General features: G+C 40.5%; 2 protein-coding genes across 7 annotated transcripts in view; one reads left to right on the top strand and one right to left on the bottom strand.

Moving 5' to 3' along the window:
• Positions 1-213, top strand: part of LOC131880684 (uncharacterized) — a 3,564-nt gene extending 3,351 nt beyond the window's left edge. Inside the window, exon 3 of the mRNA XM_059227367.1 lies at positions 64-213. Coding sequence (XP_059083350.1) covers positions 64-213 — 150 coding nt within the window. The remainder of the gene's footprint in view (positions 1-63) is intronic.
• A 3,474-nt stretch (positions 214-3,687) lies between these two features.
• LOC131880792 (equilibrative nucleoside transporter 1-like) overlaps positions 3,688-22,893 on the bottom strand; it is a 27,571-nt gene continuing 8,365 nt past the window's right edge. Inside the window, exons 1-12 of one of the 6 annotated variants that reach the window (XM_059227497.1) lie at positions 11,386-12,072; positions 8,456-9,267; positions 8,275-8,356; positions 7,972-8,001; positions 7,468-7,607; positions 7,027-7,172; positions 6,868-6,953; positions 6,650-6,796; positions 6,351-6,525; positions 6,066-6,187; positions 4,383-4,585; positions 3,688-4,306 (exon numbers count right to left, since the gene is read on the bottom strand). In XM_059227497.1, coding sequence (XP_059083480.1) covers positions 4,141-4,306; positions 4,383-4,585; positions 6,066-6,187; positions 6,351-6,525; positions 6,650-6,796; positions 6,868-6,953; positions 7,027-7,172; positions 7,468-7,607; positions 7,972-8,001; positions 8,275-8,356; positions 8,456-9,249 — 2,091 coding nt within the window. In that variant the 5' untranslated portion in view covers positions 9,250-9,267; positions 11,386-12,072 and the 3' untranslated portion in view covers positions 3,688-4,140. Of the gene's footprint in view, positions 4,307-4,382; positions 4,586-6,065; positions 6,188-6,350; positions 6,526-6,649; positions 6,797-6,867; positions 6,954-7,026; positions 7,173-7,467; positions 7,608-7,971; positions 8,002-8,274; positions 8,357-8,455; positions 10,925-11,385; positions 12,073-15,492; positions 15,647-22,893 lie in introns of those variants that run through there. The other 5 variants (XM_059227496.1, XM_059227492.1, XM_059227495.1 and 2 more) reach the window with 5 other exon arrangements.

The raw sequence follows: 22,893 nt of genomic DNA, 5'->3' as shown, positions 1-22,893 counted from the left end.
AAAAATAACAGTTAATGATCATTACGAAAATCTGCCTCATTCCATGTTTTTCTCTTATTCCAGTTTAATGGAGCCCAGGGAAGCATCGACTCCCAACTCGTGGAAGCCTTGATCCGAAATTATTTGGACGGTCGTCATATGGACGGTTTAGTCGACGAAGACGAAGTCCGAAGACTCTTGCAAGTGCGGAAACGGGGAGAGCTCCTCACCTAGACCGCCAATGTGTCCTCGTTTTCCCTTTGCTTCGCCCGCTTCTTTGCCCTCTTCGTCACACTCCTTATCAGCCAAGAATCGATTTGATTAACAACCAGTACCTTCGTCTCGTAACTATCAAGGCCAGAAACAGAAGGCCAGGGATTGATGATGAGCACAAGCTTCAAGATCAGCCAGAATCCTTTGGCCCCTTTCCGTGTACGCATCGACCATTGTCGCCATTCGTTTTTCCAAGTTTCTAGATTCGCTTTTGACTCTAAGATTACTGTTGTTCCATTCATGATGGTTTCATATTTGGAGAATAAATCAGCCAACTACATCACCATTTAATCAAAGTCTCGTTGTTTGAAAACCTTAACAAGAAGATCTCTTTAGTAAGCTTGGCATCAGGTGCCAGCTGAAACAAATTCTTGCAAGAATTGTGACAGTTGCCAAAACTTGGAGTCATTTCGAAGGAATGTCACTAATTGGAACTTTCACTTGATGTTCTCTTTACAATCGTAAAAATCACAATTAAACTAAAAGACGAAATAATTCTAGAATGACACTTATATACAGTATTATGTACAGTAGCCGAGCAACATTAGACATTTACCCTATGTAGGGCATGTATGATTCATTTGGACAAAATGAAATCCATTTATGTGAAATAGTTCGACTTACTTGCCATTGAACTAATCTAATTTGATTGAGTTTTGAAAGACTTCGCTGACCTCATTTGTTTTTGTTCCATTTTAAGCACTTTTACGTAAAAGCACTTATGTTTGAACGTGGGAGAACGTATTGCCTTTTGATAATACGAGTACTAAAAGCTTTGTCACTGTTATGTCGTCATGAGCCGGTGGATGACTGATATTTATTGCCGAGAGATGGAGGTATATATAGGTGAATGGAATTGAACTATGGTGAGTAATGAGGGATGTGGAAGAGTAAGCATAAATGAAATAACGACGGATGACTAGGATACAACAGTCACTGACAAGGCCAACCATGTATTAGGCAAAATGAGCCCTGTTTTATACCCACTAAATAGTGTGTTTAGGCTAGTTTGATCCCTCGGTTTGAAGCTAAAATTAGCTACACTTGGCTGATCGTACATGTTCATTTGACACATTTTTCATCCAATGTGGGGTCTTCAATAATTAGTGCAAGGTGGGAGTAACATCAATTGAGTAATGCTTGAACCAGAAGTGGTTGACACCCAAAAGATTTAAAAAAAAATGTACGAAAAGTTGCCTCCAGTATTGAATATAATGTAAGAACAAGGAAGAAGGACGGATTATTTTACTTAGTGATGACCTTTTGGTCTGTTACTAAGATGAGCTTTGGGTAATGGGGGCGAGTATGGTTGGAGAGAGTAGGAGCAGACTGAAGGTAATTATTAGGTGCTTGTATGTTTTGGACTGCCATCTCATGTTGGGTGTCCCAATTACGGGTAGCCCCGCTCTGTTAAAGCGCATAATGTTGTCGGGAATGACAGTAGGGTGGCTCACTCATTTAGCCTGTTAAAGCAATAACTTATGTTACAATGAAATATTACGAAGAAGGTTGCGCATGGCTAGCCCCGGGGAGCAAACTAGGGGAGGAGAAAAATGGTGCACTACTTGCCTGGATTAGGCAGATCAACATCATTATAAGACGAAGGACAGAAATTTTGTTTCACCCACACTGCCTCCCATCTAAAAAATCGCCTGATGGAAAAAGTCAGGGTCTGTCACAAATATCCTAAAAGATTAATTTAATCACCCAACCCTCATTCACTGGCCAATACTTGTAGACTTTGTAAGTTTACAATTCTTATCAAACACATCATTAGACTACGAAAAAAGTTAAAATTAGAAAAACCAGTTTTAACATATTTTTCCTGTCACAGGTATCGTTCAAATGTTTTAGGAACATGATAGGATAGTGCAGCTTTTGGCACTTAAGTAAAATGAAAGGCAATTTTACATGTTTTGTAAGTTTTAAGCGACATTTTTTATACTTTTTGGTTTTAAAGAAATCTTAAAGAAGATGAGAAATATTATTTCTCGTCGTGTCATTGAAAAATACAATCATATTCCTTGGGAATAACTGGAAACATAATTAGGTCATTTTGCGATCTTTTAATGCACAAAACGCAATATTTCAGTCGTTGTAACTAAGCATGTGCTAAATAAAAGTTTATGAAATTTTACGTCAATACATAACTAAAAGTATGTTTAATACTTATTGACTACGTTTTTGACAATGATACATTTTAATGGGCACTAAGTGATTTAACACACTTATCTGAGCTACTTTTAAATATGTGTATTTCACAAAAGTTGTTCCTTTTGCTTCTTTGACAAAGAAAAACATATCTAGATGTCTTGGCATTTGAGCAAACACTTAACTAGAAAATGTAACCACCGTGATTAGCAGGAATCACAGAAAAAACGGACGATTTACTTATGTTTTGACATTATTGTGGGAAAATGGTTTTTTATGTACGTTTTGAAGGAGGTAGGTGCCAAACCAGAAAATTTCAAAGAACGGTTTCTCGCCTTGGAAAATAAGATTCTCAATTCCTTGAGACTGGTATTTCGTATTTCTGTACAGAGAATAACTCCGATAGGCAACTAATGAACTTGTCATTGTTTGGGATGAGTTTTCGCCACGGGACAACTTGAAATTCCCGTTGATGTATTTTGTTATGAATAGATCTCGAAAGTTGTGACGCTGGCATATAGGTCGTTTTTAGCGCCTTTTTGTCTCTTCGTTGCCTTTTTCCTATCACAAGCTGCTAGGCACTCAAATGCATTTTATGGCAAATTGAAATTTCTTTCTTGCAATATTTGACTATACGACCCTTTTCAAATTGATTTGGATGTTACGGTACATAGTTGATTCTCTTTTGGAGCCCAACGTTATTGATGAGGGCGCTTTTGTTCACAAAAACTATTTTGTTTTTTGGTTGGATCAAATTCGGCAATTATAGCTCAAGTCACTTACTTTGTCTTTAAAGCTAATATATATATTGTATCAAAAAGTCATATTTCCCGTCATTTATATGAAACGAATCATGAGTCTGCACTCTCAAGGGAGTCAGTGCTGGCAACCATCGGCTTATTGCGTGGTGTGTATAATTACTTTTAAGAACAATAATCCAAGTGATTGCAGGCGTCTTTTTCCCGGCTTAAAAACCTTTTTTCGAACAATCATTTCCATAACGACAGGATGAATACAAGACGATCCCACAGATTAAGCCTACTTTTGTTCCTTAATATCGGTAAATCATTTCTTAATTTCTTAAAAAGAGCGTACTTTCGGCTCTTGTACGAGCGTATTGAACCAGTTCAAAATAGAACACTTTTGTTTTATGACAATTGAACAAGCCAAGGTCCATAACATCAGTGTTATTCTTTAATCAATTTAAAGGAGCAACACTGAGTTTAAGCCAAAAGTCGAGCCTCATTGATTGCCCTAGGGGCCAGAAATGGGATAAGGCATATATTTTACTACAACGTTTTATTGTCATTCACTTTTGCATAAAGTTCGAACAAAACTTGCCATCCGAATTTTGAGGCCGATTTTGTCATCATTCATTGATCAACGCAAGAGAGTGGAGTGATTTTCTTTTCTGACTAGAACAGCGCTTCGGAGAGATCGATTTTCCAGGGAATAAGTTAATGAAGATATCTTGCTTACGTCAGAGGGAAGTTGTAGAAAAATACAAATGAATCCGACTTGTGGTAAAGCCAATTTCGGGAAGACTGGGGTTCAGTTCCGGCGTTTGATTTGTTCGGGGTTTAATATTTAAAGTAAAGGATATGTTCAATCCGGTCACGAGAGCTGCAAAACCGTGCCTTCAGCGACTTTGGCTGTGTTTATGATATGTCACATCACGTGGGCAGTGCTTTCCATTTGGATTCGCTTATCATCGATAAATGCGAGTCCGTGGGGGAATCAACCCACAAAATGAGGCCACCAAGAAGGCTCTTCAAAGTTGAAATCCGGATGCGAAACCAAGACTGGCATCAAGTAGGAGAATCCAATGCCAGAGAAGATTCCCGTGACGATTGAAGCTGCGCCAAACATCCCGGCGGTTGAAGCGTACTCAGGCTCCACAGATCTAAAAGAAGTACCCAAGCATTGAAAGTGAGACACCTTTCGGTACGACGGACTCCTTGAATGAATGTTATGTCTACCTTGGGCAAAGCATCATGGCCATAGAAGAGAAGTACCCATTGGTGAGACCCATGAGTGCACCACCGATCCAGTAAGCCCAATCCCAATGGATCAGAACGGGCCAGAGTCGTTCCACTCCGATGGGTCGGAAGTTGCAGAGCAAGAAGAATGGAATGAAGAAAAATCGCAACAAAATGGGCGCAAATAGCCAACGAGGCGAAGGCTGGAAAAAGAGTTGAAGAGCTTTTAGGCATTTTGTTGTAAACCATAGATTTCTAGACACTGGATGTCGGACGACCGACCACTCGGCTGGTAAAACAGTACAATCGATGGTCTCCTGGGAATTGATTACAAACCGGGTTATTGTACTGTTTAGACAACCGAGTGGTCGGTCGTCCGACATCCAGCGTCTAGAAATCTATTTGTAAACATTGGAATGTTAACGCTACGGGAATTTTTAGTAATTAACGAAGCAGCACGTCAGTGCAGAGAGTGAAATACTGGTCATGGATCCATCTAAATCTCCACATTTTTTTCCTTTTTCATTCATTTTCCGTATGCTAATTACCAGCGAGCTGTTTTTCAATGAAATACATCAAGCAGTATCTTCTTTCTTTTATTAATTAACGAAGCAGCACGTCAGTGCAGAAAGTGAAATACTGGTTATGGATCCATCTAAATCTCCACATTTTTTTCCTTTTTCATTCATTTTCCGTATGCTAATTACCAGCGAGCTGTTTTTCAATGAAATGGATCCATCTAAATCTCCACATTTTTTTCCTTTTTCATTCATTTTCCGTATGCTAATTAGCAGGGAGCTGTTTTTCAATGAAATACATCAAGCAGTATCTTCTTTCTTTTATCGGAAAAAGAAACGAGGAAGTGCTTAGCATTTCCAAAATTTAATACTTGACAAATGAATGATTATTTGAGCTTCTCTTCGTGATAATCATATTTGAATTCAAAAATGCGTGATGTATAGGTAAAGTTTTTCCCACAATAGACTTTCCAAATGACGGGGTGCATTTCTTCGAAAGAAGAGAGTGGGTGTTCTCTAGAAAATAGATAGTATCTTCAACAAAACCTTTATTTGTCAAAGACAATCGTGGACTAATTGGCTCAAATGTTTCCAACCAGTTGCTGCCCGGAAGATCACTGACAAAGAGCCTTTGTGATTCTTCTTGATTACGCTTCTAAGTGGTCATTTTATCCCTGGTTACTAAAAACTACAGAGTACTCCTCAAATATTGTCCTCCATATTTCGATCACATTTTTGACTGAATGGTTCGAAGATGATAATCTTTTACAAACTTAAAAAGGCAAAATATTTGCCTTCGTAACTACATAAAATACAAATCGGGCCTTCAAATGAGCTTGTCGAACAAGGATGGTTTTCTTAAGTAGGCCGTGCGTAATTTGAAGGCGCGAGAGAGTGTGAGTTTTTTTAACGAATAAAGCAATGAACGACAATCTTCGACAGGAGATTTCCTCAGTAAATAAGCTTTCTTCGTAGCGTATTTGTAACAGAAAATATGCCCTCATTGTGTTAGGACATTTTCTTTATGTTTAAAATGGGACCCTAAATCTGGGTTACCCTGTTTGTACATCACTCAACAAACAGTAGGGCATGAAAACATTTTTTGGGGTGACTTGGTCATATTCTATTTCCATTGAACATTGGATTCGAATACAAATCAACTCACCCATTTGAATATTGACGGAATAAGATTGCCGAAGACAGCACTGAGATTGAAGGTCAGGAAGCAGGTTAACGCTGAAAAGTAGCGCTTCGGAATAAAGAAGCTCTCATCCACTTGAGCAATATCTGCAACAAAAATTGAATAATCATCAACCATTGGACACGACCGATTTACGAAGAATTCAGGCCCGCCTTGATTAATTTCTCATCTACAAATTGTGCTTGTGACGTGCTGTCTGCTGTGGAACTGTTAAGCAAGAAAGACGTCATTGAGTGAATCAATGCTTACCGGCAAAGATGGCGGGGAAGATGGTGAGGGTGACAAAGAAGGTGAAGAACACGTTGAAACACTGTGGGAAACATTTCTTAAACACGTTCCAATAGGGGATGGCGTGGATGACACTACGGTTCCTTTTCTCTTGCAAGGCCTGATTGTACATATGATCGTGATAACGGAAGAATCGCTAGAAAAAAAAACACACATCGATTGAAACTCAACCCACTCGTTCCCATTGAGGATGGTGTGTCTCATTAACGAGAACTGGGTCCAATCACCCCCACGCCCAAAGGGCCTCGTTAGCGGCTTACATTAAGAGGTAGGGCAAAGTAGGTGTCGAAGCATGCCAAGAGGATGAATAAAGCGGTGATGAAGTAGTAGATGGCGGCAGTCCGAGGATTGGGAGCCATGGCGATAGAGATGATATTGACTAGAGCGACGATAGTCCCGCTAAGGTTCTATGGATCCTAACATGGGAAAACATGGCCTTTCTCTTCCAGTATTATATCAAATCAAACCAATAACTTACAGAGCCAAGAACAACAGCACCGGTGTATTTAAACGGCAGTTTGGCGGCAAGCCCGTAAATGGTATTTTGGTAGATGCCATTGACCACTGAAAAGGATACGACACATCAATGACGTGGTTGCCCAGGAAGCAAATGAATCTTTTAAGGCTTCTTAGTTACTGTTTAGAATGATGACACTGAAGAGCGTGATGTAGAAAAAGATACCAGGCCATTTGCTTGAATCAATCATGGCCAAACTGATTGTGATGACAAAGATGATCACCTCCACGAGGAGAGTCCACACGATTCGGCTGGTCAAGGTCCCCCTACAAACAAGAAAGGCTTCTTTCAACGTTGAACAATTAATCAAATGTTTGCCGGTTTCAATGGCCAGGGGGGTAAGGTCTTGAAAAGCATTTTCTAGAATGAAAAGAGCTTCAACATTTCTTCTTCTAATTAGCTTAAAATTAAAAGCGCTCGAGGCCAAAAAAATCTATGGAAATGGATTACATTTCTTGGAACATTATCAAGTTCCATTCATTCATACAAGATTAGGCATACGCAATCAGTTTTGCCTTGGAATGAGAAAGCAGAGATGAGGAATGTATGCAATGTACTCACGATGCATTCAAGAACACATTGATCCAGTTGAAAATGACATTGGGTACTTGTGCGGCAAAACCAATGTACTGGAGAAAGTATGTGGCGTACAAGATGTCGGCTCCTGTGTAATCCTTTCCCAGTTTGTAGTCCACAAAGTACTGAAAATGCGAGCCAAAATTAATTGGACTGGTCATGAAAAAGGTCGAACATTTAAAAGGGGGTAGGTGGGGAAGAAGAATCCATGCAAAGGGTTCAGCATAGTTTTGGATCTGAAAGGAATCGTAGCTTACAATCATGCAACCAATTTAAGCTTTGTATAACGGGTTGAAGGTGAACAAGCAACATCAATAGCTAATCGAACGACCAAACCAATCTTCAACAAACATCTGGTCAATCTGAGATGTTTCAAATTTGCCTTTGTTTTGAATGATTTCGTTCAAAGGCAGGACAGAATGCTTGGAAAAGTTATGCGAGATGTCGTCGGTCAGCTGTCGAGTTGCCATCCTATTTGTGAACTCTCACCTGTGTTACCGTGCTGGACCAGTCTCCTCTCTACATGATTCAATTTCAAATGGAAAAGAGAATTTCAAGTGGTATCAAAAGTTAGCTTTATCATTGCTCAAAGTTCATCCAATTAAAATGAGATTGTTAATTGTTATTGACCTTTTCACAATAATCTCGAGGACTGAAAAAAGGCGAATGTGAAAATAAATTGGCCTTTACGTTGTACAATATTTGAGTGGCAGAGACTTTTCTTTATTATCAATTGTTGCTGGGCAATGATCATTCATGTACTTAGTAAGTGCTAGCGTATTGGTTTTTTACCTCTTTGGCAGTGATGAACATGTTCCATGGCATCAATGTTCCAACTCCATGAAGAACCAAGGTCAAATAAATCAAATTCCACCTGAAATAGGTCAGAGAACGAGCAAATTTATAACAATTCAGTTAGTTTCACGCTAGCGAGGTTCGCGTAAAGAGTCATTTTTAGGCAATGTGGAGCTACCTATCTGATGGAGGATTGCTAACATCCCCTCCATAAAAATAAAGTTCGTCAGTGGGGCAAATTCGATGACCACATTTGTCAGAGAGAATGGACCTGGAATCTCGTTCCGACTTAGGGGGGCTAAATCTTCTTGGAGTGACAAATTGAACTTGTTTTTCATTCTTCCCCAAAATCTCGTCTTTTTCAGGATCAAGGATTCTGGCACTTTCTTCTTGCGAGAATTCTGACGGATTCCAAGCTTTCTTGGTGGGCCAAATCCATACTTTTTCCGAGTCTTGAATGGGTTCCACAACCCTTGTTTCTAACGGGTACAGGTCTCCGTTCTTTCCCTCAATGGATCTACTCGAACTTTTAGGCGAAGGATTGGGACTTCTTTGTTGCAGAAAGAGTGGAGCCGGCTGATGTCTCCGAGAGTAATGCCGTGGAATATGTTGCTTCCCATTGGTAACCACAGCTTTTCTCAAGAGCAATTGATCTCGAGCTGGCGATCCAAATCTCTTGGGGATTTCCCCAGTTTCCGGGATCACATGCAGCGGTCTTTTAGGATGACTAGGAGTACTGGAGAGCATAGGAGGACCAAAGTTTTCTTTTCGAGGAGACTCCAGGCAAGCTTCTGGATCAGGATTAATGAGCAAAGGCTCATATAGTGATCCAGAGCTGGATCGATAACTCCACCGAGCTCGAGTCTTGGGTGATCCTCCCGGGGTAGGACCAGGGGTGGACATGGGCGTGGCGTAAGCACTGATGTCCTCCATACTAGCCAAGGGAGCATCGCGACGATGGAAGAAACTCATGGTTCACTTATCACTGCACTGTCACATAATAGAGAAATGAGGTTTCAGTTTAAGGGAATATAAGACATTCCTTGATGGAACGAACTGTAGGTGCAGGTGTTTTCAACTCGAACGAAAGTCAGGATGATGATGATGATCATGATCATCATCCTGATGAACGTTGAACATCATGACGCTCGAGCGAACTGGTGTGTAAAAAAACTGCTTTGCACTTCATTGGCTTCGAAATTAGTGTTCGATAGCTCATGGATTTCTCACTTCCCTCTTCCAAAAATGCAGTTACTGCCATGTTGTGAAAAGAGTGTAGGTCTTCAATTTGATTGCACGTTCAACGACCGGAATCCGGGCAATCAAGAGGAAGAAACAAGAGAGATTTAGGAGAAAACGAAAACGAAGACATTTTTTTCTGTCGATCAAACTTCCCTTGAATCATATGAACTTAAAACACACCAACCCGTGCGACGTTTACGATTGACCCTCATGGAGATTGCAGTGTTTTCCAAACGATATGCCAGTTGGGGGTCAGTTCATCCCCACAACGAGTCAAGTACTTTTAATCAGTAGCAAATCGCAACTCATGCAGTAAACGCCGATCTCATCATGGATGGTACGCACAATTTTGACCCTTTTTTTTAAGAATCACCATTATGCAATGTTTGGACGGATCTTTAGCACCACGCAGCTTTTTCTGCTCGATCTCTATTGGAGGCCCTCTGTTCCGGGATTGTCCTCCCACGCATCATGCGAGAATGGAGAGATATTGTGCCATTCCTGGGATGGCTTGCCACATTCCGGTTCTCGTTAAGCACGTCTAAATTTGGGCTCTCTCCATATATACTGCTGCGTACATGCAATGGACTTTGAAACATATGCAGGAATTCCCTGTGCACCTTTCATCAAAATAGAGATAAGATGATAAAAGAAGACGAAAGTCGTCGAACGGCCCCTCGACTTCTCCAAGACAAAAGAGTCGTCTTGGACCTTATTTGGAATCAGGTCCAAAATTGTCAACTCGGATTAGCATCAGATCCATTTATCTTAGCTTCGTCCAAACATTGATTCGAGCAAAAGTACACTGGAGACGACTTGTGGTTTGTGGTGGAATGTCATTTTACGTGCTTTTTGAATCGGGTTGGTTTTCACTTCACGACTGTATTTGTTAAGATGCACAAAAACAAATTGTGCTATTGCGTAAGTTTCGCTTTAAACTCGACTATAGTGTTCAAAAGATTATCAGAGTTCCTTTTACGTAGAGCTTCCGTACAATAATACTGGGCGTTCAAGTGAATGAACTTGCGACGTGCCCCAAAATCGTAATTCCATATCATTGCCCCAGATGGTTTCTGTGTTTTGGATGATCAAGAGAGGACCTTGAGGTCCTACTTTAAGACAAGTAAATGGAGACGATCAACACTTGATGTTCGTGACTTCGCATTGCCGAAGCTCATCAAAAAAAACTGAGCCAGAGCGAAAAAAAGAGGTTTAGGTCGTGACTCCGAGCAATGCACTGAGGCACTGGAAGCAAACGCAATCATTAGCATTCATTCCAAATAATGCTGGCCTAAAAAGGCGAAAGGCAGATTTTGTTGTTGTTCTTTCTCTCTTCTCGTTCAAGTCGAATTTGAGGAAATTGGAGTCGCGTTGAGCCTCTGAAAAGTAGGCTCAAATGACAGGCAAAATGTGAAGAGCACTTCCTTTTGGGTGAATAATTGCAATCCAACTGCATAAATTATGCAAGCTTAAAGCCAGGATGAGGGGAGGGCCAAGTTGGAGGAATAGGGAAGGCTTCTTTTCTTCCACCAATTCGTCTTCACACATTCAGGATTGCCTTTTTGTTTGAGCTGACATATGCATCAAACGAGCTCATGTTGGCCAAGAGGATTTTAAAACATTCCTCGGAAATGACCGTTTCAGCCCTTATGACCTCCAACGACAAACAGCGATTCGAGAGAGGCCGACAACTAATGTTTTGGACCCCCCTGAAGGAAAATGAAGAGATTTTTCATGCCCAATGACGGCGCTACTTTGAAAGGAAATCCTCTCGGATTCCTTTTGAACATGATTTTGGGGACCTATGCCCGTCCCATACGAGTACCACGACCATTATCAAACCTTAAACTGAAACCAGGAATTCACCTTCAGTACCACTCATAGATCACTGCATGATTAAGGCATTGTAGCAAACACTATGGGCACGTTAGGGCACGTTTGTTGTGTTTCCAGTTTCACGTCGAACACGAAAACACTTGTGAGACATAAATTCAGCCGGCACTCGTCCACAATGTCAGTTGGCGAGGTAGGTTTCCTTCCAAAAGATTTAAAAACAGACAACAACACCAACAGTAACGATAATGACGATGGTGGCCAAAACTTTGAGTTCTGAACTGGCCAAGTATTTTCCACCGACCAAGACGACAACGAATTCAGAATCACACGAGATGAGAGTCGAGTTCGATTCACTCGCTATACATCGTACGAGCTCTCAGACACATACTCCGTTGTGCAATGAATATCATCATGTAACGCCTGCCAGACCTCTCCTTTGGGCAAGAACCACTTTAGGGTCGACATTCGAGCACTATCGATTCGAGTTTAGAGCAGTTTCAACGTCATCGGTGAGACCTTGTCCCCGGGCCAGAATGTCACTCGTCACTTCTTCGCCAGGGTAAATGCATTGAAAACAAGGATGTACACTGCCAGAGAGCACGAATGAGACTGCTTGTCCGTTCAAGATCTTCAACCAGACTGGCAAGATTACGGTAGAGGCATGGAGAGAGAGTTGCGACCAAGAGCGTCTGGCAAGTTTGAACAATGACGGTTGTCTGTCATGGCAATACGTATTTCAATTATTATACCCGATTAAAAGTCAAAAAACGAAAACGGAAAGCATCGTATCCCTCAAGATATAATATTTTGGAAGTTTGGGATAGAACTCCAACTTCTGGTGAAGACAACAAGGGGTTATCTTAAACAATTAGGGCAAATTTCACCCTCTTTTCAATTTGCCATCAGATTAGGAATTCATGTTTATACAGTTCACAACAAATACGATGTCACAAACTGAATCAGGAAAACGGAACGATTTTTTCCTTTGTGTTATGTTTGGGGGGTATATACCTGCTTTATCCAGCAACCTGAAGTTTATGGAAACTCCGCTTCTCTTGGTGTAGAACTTTAGAGCTTTAGACAGGATGGACGAACGAGCGTGCAAGTCAGAACTTGGAGGGCAAGCCATCCAGCATGGGAAGCAACAATCATCCCCTTGCATGAAAAGAACTTGGTCGATCCACCGTTGGATCTTTTCAACGTTCAACGGATTATTCTACGCAAACCTGAGGGTTATCGCGAATCGGGGAGACCAATTCGGGGTATCACGATGAGGCAAGATAAAGGCGTCTGCGCGTAAAAGATCTCTCGACAGCCATTGACATTCATTGCAGAGCAAGTACAAATGGAAGTTAAGGTTGTTAGGGAATCGGGCCTGGATTGGGTTTGTAATTACAAAGTTGGCACACTCGTGGCGCACTTCTTTCAACCGCCTTGATTGCTATTCCATCCCTTTGCCAAGGACCAGTCCCAAGCTAGCATTTCTCTATTTGTCTTCCTCCCAGGTTAAAAGCGATCCGCCAATCTTTGCCAAGCACTTGAAGTGCTCAAGACTCTATCGGATTGAGCATGTTGTTGGCCAAAGTGCTTCAATCAGCGGACGAATGAATTCCAGCCGCGTACTACGCCAATGGGTCCCCATAAATATCTCATCAGGCCGTTGGCCAAGGAGCGTGATACTCGAGTATACATTAAACAGAGCGTATACCTCGCACTGTACACTGTACGTACGTACACTTGTGGTACGAACACTGCCGTGAATGAACTGCGGGTCATGTGAAAAGCCACGCGTAAATCAGAGGCTAGCCGAGATAATGTGTCGACAGTTATGGGGTAACTAGCCTCCATAGGACATTCTTTGAGCACTTTTTCTGAGCGTTTCGAACAAAATGGTGAAAATTATACCCTAGAGATGGAAGAAAGACGTAATCATTTTTTCCCTTTGAGGTTAATGGAATTGAGATTGTGAAGCGAAAGAAAAAGAGTACAGGGACTCCTGGAGTGGAAGGAGAGACCGTTCCATTGGCGTTCAAGCCAGTTTAAAGGTTTGATCTCCATCAAAAAACAATCATATTGAAACCACCAATCAGAAGATGGATGACTCTCCGAAATCTTCTCAACTTGTCAATCCGTACAAATCGCTCATCAACCTGATTTCCTGTACGAGAGGAGCAACGGGTCGAAGGCAAGGCCAACTTGAGAACTGAAAACGACGAGAGACACTTGTTTCAGATACATATTCATCGATCCAACACATATTTGCATTGGTGCACTGAAAATGATATGTTTCTAGAAGTTTGAACAATCACATTCTGTTAATGGTCGTGCTTGTTCAAGCATTCGGGTTTGTTGTCAACCCAGAAAGGTTCAATGAAACAAAAGGCTGTTCTTGGAGTACTATCGTTCCCATTAAACGCAAATACGTAGGAGTATAGGTAGAGAAAATTGGGTTTTTCCCCAGTAATCTCCACGATAGTAGGTAACTCAATAAAGATTGTTTGGAAAACTATTCAGGCCCAACGGCACTCTCAATCACAGTTTTGTGTCATTTGTGTAAGTTCTCAGAATCTACTATTGTCAACCCCCCCCTAGGGGAGCCAAATGTCGTATTTATGATGGAGCTTATGGATTTGATTCCGTGATTGACTTACAAATCACTTGACTTGCGTAACTCCATCTTTGTGCTGACAAGCACATATTTGGCCAGATCTGAACCAGATGTTCAATAGTTTATAACATAAGTCATTTTACTTGCATACCTGAAAATGACACGCTCCATGTGAAGAAAAGGGGTGTTTATAGGAAATGGGTTGAAGCATCCTCTCTCTGTGTAGAAGGTAATTTTCATACACGTGACTCTGAACAAAATGGAAGCATGAGTTCAACCCACTCTTCCAGGCCATAAGTGCTTAGGCTGAAAAAAGTAGTGAAGGACTGGAACCTTTCTAAATTAATTCAATTTAGTACTGAACCCTCGGTTTGTAGTAATGACGAGAGGAAGGAGAAAAGCGAAGATGTGAAAGTAGCTGTTTCCTTATCCTCAGTGAACCTCTCGATTTGTGCCTTAACAAACAATAATTTGAGATCATCGTGATAATATCGATTATATGATTATTCATCAGAACAACTGAAGACCATTTTTTTTCTTTTCTTTGGACTTGTTGAGTGCTTTTGATGAGAATTTGATCGCCAATCATTCTTAATGATTGACTTTTAAGTCTTGTCTATTTTCAATTTGATATGACATTTGAGTCAGAGACAAAGAATAATTCGCTGATATAACTAGCCCTTGACTTAATGGTTCCCTTTTAGTGCGATTGGTTTTGTCTTAAGAAATAAAAATGAGAAATAAAAGTGATGTTTTGCAGATATGGTTAGCTCGTAATGCCAATGTCAAACTAACTCATCTAAATGTACAACCTTTGTAATCTATGTATAGTTGTATCTTGGTTATATATTGAAACCTACGTAAACAGGGCGTAAACATATAGATCAATAGTCTGAGGTTGGGTATGACATGAAATATTCACATTGAGAATGCCAATCGTTTTCAAAGGTTGAGTGATTTTCTTTTGTATATTCCGCTAAGGACTTTCTCAAAAGGCAGTTACTAGCCCATAAATAATTTTGCTTTTTTTCTATATTATTGCTTGAAATCTAATCATATTCTTCATTAGCTTTCGAGTCAATTGAGACTCTTGTTATGATTGAATAAAGTTTTGAGGGCTCAAATTTAAACCTTCCGAGTTACAAAATGAGGTCAAATATTGGACCAAGAACATACGGAAGTGGATTTTTTCACCGCTAAGCTGCTATATAGTAGGTATGAACAGCATTAGCAACAGTAATATGATCAATTCAATCTCGTGTTTTCTATCAATCACGATACCAGGATTCAGTAAATCCTAAAATACTATTTTTCCGGTTTTTTTAACAGCTGAAGTTTGGGGCTTTGCTCACCATCATAAACGAAAAAGTCTAGACTCAGCGGATGTTATCATTCCACAAATCACATTTTCTGCAAATACATTCCCTAACATTGATTTATTTTTAGTTTCAAAACCCGATATTCTATATTGTCCAACCAATCGCAATTACTTGAACGGATGGACACAATACTTGCATGTTTAAACCTACCTATCAATGGGTGGGTTCATCTCCAAATCTAAGCGGTCCATGGACTGAGAGAAATTTCTAAAGTTGAGCTGATCCTCGGGGACATTTCTCTCCTCCCACGAAGGCGTCAGTTGAATGCCTCCCCGACCGTCCAAAAATGATTCCTTTTCAATTCCTGGAAGAAGCAGAAAACAAATTTACGTACGCTAAAAGCAATCCCCCATTCACATCAAAAGTCAATATCCAACTATCATCGTTAAAGCCCTCAAAAACGGCACGCTCTCAATAGCCGGTCCCTAAAAAGTTGAATGAAATCGCTCGTCTGAGGACGAAAAAGTTTTGCTCAATTGCGAAATTGATTTCTTTCCCTATTACTGCTTTTTTCGAACCCTCGGCGTCCTCCTAAGTAGTATCGGACTACTCATCCATCCATCCTCTTACCATTTGATGTGGTGTATCTGCTATGTTTCAGCGCTCCATTATGGTCTGTTCCGTGGACTGGAACCTGGACTTTGGCTCGGATTTTCTGCCGAGGCGCACCCCGCAATTGCGAATGCCCCAAGGCAGCCAATGGACGAGGCTCAAGAGAGCCAATCTGCTCACCACTGTACATGGAATATCTAGCCATTTACTCCGCAGATTGCTCAATTTGTCATGTTCTCATACTCGATATTTCACTTTGACATCATTTCGGATCCATCTTCCGGGCTGTCTGGGCGAAAGTCTTGTCAGATTTATGTGGTTGGCGAAATGGGTGAGGGGCCAAAAGAAAGAGAGATGGGCTTGCTTCCTATCCTATCTTTAATTTGTTTCCTTTGAACATGTGTGCACACGTGTGTTCGTTTGAGAGAGAGGTGCAACGTAACTGAGCTTCAAGGTTTCTGAGTCGATGCCAGGGGGCCCTTAGACGGTTCCCAACGGAACCAATCAAATGGGGGACTCTTTCAATCCTAGTACCTCCATCCAGGATATCCAACAGACATTCTGGTGGGGAAGCACACGCATTTCCAATACTGCTTCCACATGAAGTTCCAAGGGAAATGGAAACGGGTGAGCTTAGATGGGCACTCGAATCTCAGCCAATTTCGAGTAAAGACCAAGCTGACAAAAACAGCTCTTTTTGCACCATGAAAGAAGACAATAGACGCCAAGAATGAGATAGAAAGGGCTAGCCCCAAAGGTGGAACAAGGAACAAGGACCAGGGAACCACCGACTTGTAACGGCCGTGGCATGTAGTACTACATTGGGATTACAGGGAGATCGAGACTTGGAGGGCGGATTGGAAGAGGATGTCTTGGTTGAGAGGGAAAGAACCTTGGGAAGATTGCGATTGTTGGGGAGCTTGGCACGAGACGTTTCGTGTGTGCAACCCTGGTATTCGAAGACAGCCAGATCTTGCAATCATCTTAACTGAGGCACCCCTACACACACAGGCGAGTTTTTCGGGTTGCTCAAAATGAGTCACATGTCTTGTAGGATGTTCCTCAATCGTTTCCAAGGAATTATATTTTGCGTCATGAAAGATTAATGAGCTCCTTGGGAAAAATGCGTACAAGGACACTTTTAGTCTCGCATGATTGTCAAAGTGATTGTGAAACGAGACTTTGGACTTTATATGGATTCAAAAAGTTTGCTAACATCACTGATGATTGACCGACAACGTTGCGCTAAGCTAATATCCATTCGAACTCTCTCTTTTGGTAAAATGGTATATCAATCAAGGGATAGACAAGGTGCCCTGTCTAGATCTTGTTTATATCTAAAGTAATCATATATTTACTCACACTCGATTCCGAAGTCACTCAAGGTTTTTACTTGTAATTGGAGAAAATGCCCGAACTCGAGTCTTTAGGGAAGGACTTAACCCTAGCACTTTTTCTTTTATTTTGATTGAATTGCTTCAGAAAGCGGGCCAAAATTTGTCATGAATTGGCCATGTTAGATGCGAACCCTTGAAAGGTAACTGCATTAGCCTAATTTAGTTTTGAAAAATCATAATAGGTTTTTGGGCGGGCTTGAGTGCAACAAGGGACTCGAGTCCACCACCGGATTCGAATCTTTTGCCGGATTTAAGTTCGGACTCGGTGAATGCGGCAAAAAGTTGAAATGTTATGAAACTAATCCGACTCGTCCAAACACTAATTGTGATATTGAGCTATGATAGTCACACAATGATTGAATCTAACAGACGTGAGGTTTGCTGGAATTTGGAATGGCACATCTGATTCGATAATTGCAAATTTTTATTAGATCACGATGTAGTACGTTGGTCATTACGTTTCACGGTGTTACTCTCAATACTGAGAAAGTTTTTTGCAAATGCCAAGACTTCTAAGAACGATTTCCTTGTTATTCAAACAAAAGGAACAACTTTTGTAAAAAATCATCTTGGATTCTAGCTCAGATTAAAATATTAAGCCACTTAAAACCTACAAAGAGATAATATTTTTGAAAACGTAATCACTAGATTTTGGGAGTAACCTTAGTTGCGTTTCCAACTAGAATTTTATTCAAATCCATGGAGCAAACGATAAGATATCTCGTTTTCAAAAATTGCATTTTCATCAAATTTGACTACAAATTGCTCCGGTTATATCTTTAAGCAATTGCCAAGAAATATAACAAGCTTTTTCTATGCCTAAAATTTAAATGGAAATTTTTCACCTTTTTGAAACAGATAGAAAACCCCGAAAATAGTTTGCATTATAACTTAAAACTTACTTAATGTCAATATTTCACAATTGTGATGCCATACTTGTCAATCGCAAGTTTAATCAAGCTTAATCTTGAATTTTGACAAAATTCTACTAACGTTGAATAAAAACATTGCTAGTGCGTAGAAATTAATTCTTGCAAAAAATGACAATTTGGAAAATTAAACTGTCACAGGTATCGTTCAAATATTTTAGGAACATGATTGGATAGTGTAGCTTTTGGCACTTAAGTAAATTGAAAGACAGTTTTACATGTTTTGTAAGTTTTAAGCGATATTTTTTGCCACTTTTTGCTTTTCAAAAAACCTTAGACAAAATACTGAAATATTATTTCTTGACGTGCCATTGAAAAATACAATCATATTCCTTGGGAATAACTGGAAACATAATTAGGTCATTTTTCAATCTTTTAATGCACAAAACGCAACCTTTCACTTGTAATAACTAAGCATGTGCTAAATAGAAGTTTATGAAATTTTACGTCAATACATAACTAAGAGTATGTTTAATACTTATTGACTACGTTTTTGATAATGATGCAATTTAATGGGCTTTAAGTGATTTAACACACTTATCTGAGCTACTTTTAAACATGTGTATTTTACAAAAGTTGTTCCTTTTGCTTCTTTGACATAGAAAAACATATCTACATGTTTTGGCATTTGAGCAAACACTTAACCAGAAAATGTAACCATCGTGGTTTGTTTATATTCCTACCGCACATAGGACAATAGTGACGCCTAAAATCATAGAGTTAAACTTGATTTTGCCCCGCTTTCCATTTACTTCAGAACTCAAACAAGACTGCAAATTAGGCTAATGTATCTTTTATCACTAATAACACAGATCTAATCCTAATAACCTTATTTTCAAGGGTTAGCCAGATCAGCCAACTCTAATTCGTTGGTCGATCAAATAATATATACAAATAAAAGTTAAGTAAAATGAATGCATTTCTCGTCTTGAACTGCTTGGATTCCAATCCCAGCAGCGGTAAGGAAGTCCGGAATAAAAAATAATAACATGATCTTGCCCCATCCTCTAAACCATTTATCTTTCCCATTTGCAAAAAGTTGTTCGACGCAAGGTTCTTAGGTTGTGCCCAGGAGGATGGTCCGAGATGGAGCCAATTAAAGCTTATAAATTGTCACATGGGAATCGAATCAATACGACTTCAACCCTTTGGAACATCTTGGACTTTCTATGCATTTCCAAATTTGTCGTGGTATTCGTAGGTGAGGCGTTCTGTCGGAAACACAAAGGCCTCACCTCATCCCAAGTCTAATGAAAGTCTTTACCCGGGACTAATGAGTAATGTCCAATGCAACAAGCTTGTTCTTTATACGGATTTCCGATAGAAGCCATCATGGATTACAAGTCCTAATGAAGGGTTCGATGCCTCCTCCACTCAAGATAAGGAGGGCTGGCTCAGAATACCTAACAAGTATGGAATGCTTTCCTTTATCTCCTTCTCACTCTCTCATCCCGCTCTTCAGTCGACTCGTGACCCTAATTATGGCGATTCCTTCATCTGAAAGAATTTGGCCTTATCTTGTGGTGTCCATCAAGCACCCAATATATATTGCCCGTTGACGAGTTGAGCGAAAAAGCTTGGGAGCCACGAGAGATGAAAGCTCGTTGGCCTCGTCTATCCTTTCTAAGTGAGGTAGCCAACTAATTTTGGATAATTACCCAGCTCTTCTCTCCTTTCTCTTTGACATACCAAATCTTGCTTGAAACATTGCAAAAACTTATAGGTTAGTTACAGGTTCGGAGTGGCGAATCAGCTTTGAGATGGATTATAAAACCAGTAAGGAAAGCCTCCTGGCAACCAGAGCAAGGACCGCTGGGAATGGATGTGTATCTCTCGAGTAACAGTTCATTTCCTTGTTGGTATTACATTCCCCAATAAGATTAAAATTCACAAAAACAATACAGGGCACGGCCAAGATAATATGAACGTTGAATTGTTCCCAAGTCCCAGAAGGGCAAACAACTCGAGAAGTGGAACCACTTGGGAAACATTGGCACGACATCTGTCAGCCAAGCCTGAAGCAAATCGCAATTTGGTTCCTACTTGAGGTAAAAAGGAAAAGAAAGTACAAACCAATTGCCAAAGTTTCTTTCTCGACGATACCGGTAGTGTAAGATAATCTGTTTTGTTTATAAACTTTCTGTTCTGTCCAGCTTTCGTTAATCAGCTTAAGTATGAAATAAACAGGGTGCCCAATTGGCCTCGTGTTTACGCGATCCAGGTTTGAAGAACTTTCCAAGGTAACCCTTGATGCGTGAACATTCCAAAATTTAAAAAGAAATCGTCGGATTGTGTACGCACTACCAACAGGTATGTATATACACTGCATAACTTGGGAATAAATCTAATTTACATTTGAATGTCTTGGGGGTTCTAGGCTGGGAATGAGGAATCCAGACCAAGCAAATATCCATTTCGAATTCGAAGTAGGCAAATTGTGAGAAAACCCAACCCAACCCCTTACCAACAAATATTGTGAGCAGCAGCAGGAATGTAGTCACATCCTGAAGACCTTTAGCAAGAAAGATGGTCCCTTTTCCTCACATTTGCCATCTCAGCAGTATTTGCCCAGATCCCTCTCTCCTCAGCCTCTTCATCGTCCTTTACCTCCTTGCCTCCTCCATCCCCATTGACTTGGAAATATACATACTATAGTAGTTTAGTACTGTACAACAAACTCGTAGTTTGTCTACATTCCAGTCGTCTCCATCGTTGCTCCTTTTCTGGCTTCAGTCACAGAATATGGCAGGGAAAAAGTTTGGTTGCAAGCTTGGGGGGAACCAGAATGTTCACAGTACTTGCATGTCCAATCCTCTTTTGCTTGTCTCGCATTGTTTCTTTCAAGTGAAAGACAATGAAATAGAGCGAATTTCTTTCGCTTCCTTGCTCTTTTGGGTTTGATGCTCTTCTTTTTATGACTGTAGAACTTGAGACTCAGCGAGAATGTCCTTTCAATGTAGATGCAGAATAGTGCAGACAAAAATGGCCCTTTTAGGCGGAGTGTAAAGGACACGACGAAATGGGGTTCCTTTTCAGCTAGTTCAAATACAACGGAGACAACGTGTCTTGGGAATAAGTTGGACCCATGGTTCATTATGGGTACCTCATTGAATTATTATTGGTAAAAAGTTTCTATCCCGTCTCACCAACTCACACAAAGCCCTGAAGAACATTGAAAACAAAGGGGGGGATACCATCAACAAAGAAAACACTTTTCGCGCCCACGGGTTCAATTGAAACATCTTGTAAGCCCTCAGCCGTTCCGAACACGTGGAAATCATGTCAAATCACTGGAAAAGTCTCTTTTCGTCCGCAACAATTGGCGGTTGCACAAGATTCACCGATTTGCACACCTTCACTGATGCTCGTTTAATCTGAGGTTTGAGGTTGTTGTTCCTTTTGGCACCAATTCTACTTTGCGACCCGGGGTTCCATATTGCAATGTAGACGTTGGTCTTGAGCCAATGGAATAAGGTGCTCGTTCAATGTTTTGTAGTGCTCTTACCAGCCTTGGAAAAAAGGACGAGCGCGCGTCATTCTCGTTTGGACCTGCTGTTCTGTACAAGTATTGCCAAGAGTACCTACTCCAGTACTTCAGATATGAACGACTTAAACACGAGGAGAAAAAACAATTTAGCAATTCCTTGTCTTCTTTCTAGGGTTACCTATTTCGCCATGCTGGTATTCAAATGATTGCAAGTATGGGATTTATAAGAGCTAAAGTAGCAGAGGTGCGCATACGTATTACTTTTGTAAATGCGGAATATCAAGAAAATGGTATGTAAAAGTGAGATAATTTCGACAATTGTGTTGTTATTACTGTGTATATTAACAAATGGAAGTATTATGTAAGTATAGGAGAGACTCATGGTTTTAAAAAACATTGAAAAGGAAAAAGGGGACAGTTTAAGCTTCAATTATACTTGGTTGGCAATGTATGTTTATCAATGAAAACATCACTCAAATTTCTTTGGCATGACTTTAAAAAGGCATATTCCTGTTTGAGTCTAAACTGTAGAAAAGATGATTGCAAACAGAACAATAGTTGCTTCAGACTTGGGCAAGTTGGAAAACAAAATTCAAGATATTCAAGACTTAACCTGATCGGGCCAACTTGGAATTCATTGGTGAATCAGATTTTTTATCAATAACATGAAATATTTCCTTGGCACTGCGAGGGAATGCATTCCCAATGACGTTCAAAATGGATCCGTAAAAAACTGTGCATTTGTTATTGAACGAGTCTAAAAATAGCGTTCTATTATAGGGATATAAATGGCTCTCCCTCCTCTGTTCAAGTGGTTCTGCGCAAGCTCAGCTGTAGAAGCATCCCACTGTTTGAGTTGGAACTTGGCACTGGGAGGGAATGCATTCCCAATGACGTTCAAAATGGATCCGTAAAAAACTGTGCATTTGTTATTGAACGAGTCTAAAAATAGCGTTCTTTATTAGGGATATAAATGGCTCTCCCTCCTCTGTTCAAGTGGTTCTGCGCAAGCTCAGCTGTAGAAGCATCCCACTGTTTGAGTTGGAACTTGAAAATGGGCGCGCTTCTCAGGCTCTCATTCGGGTTCCCACAGTGGGTACAAGTCACGCCAAGGGTTTCCCGCTTCAAAGGTTTGTTGTTGTGGGCTGGGCACGAATAGCCTGCCAAGAGGGACGGCCCCTTGGTC

The sequence above is a fragment of the Tigriopus californicus genome, chromosome 5 (genome assembly GCF_007210705.1).
Source record: "Tigriopus californicus strain San Diego chromosome 5, Tcal_SD_v2.1, whole genome shotgun sequence".
Taxonomy (NCBI): Eukaryota; Metazoa; Arthropoda; class Copepoda; order Harpacticoida; family Harpacticidae; genus Tigriopus; species Tigriopus californicus.
Note: the sequence above shows the minus strand (reverse complement) of the source record. Positions and strands in the feature narration are given on the sequence as shown.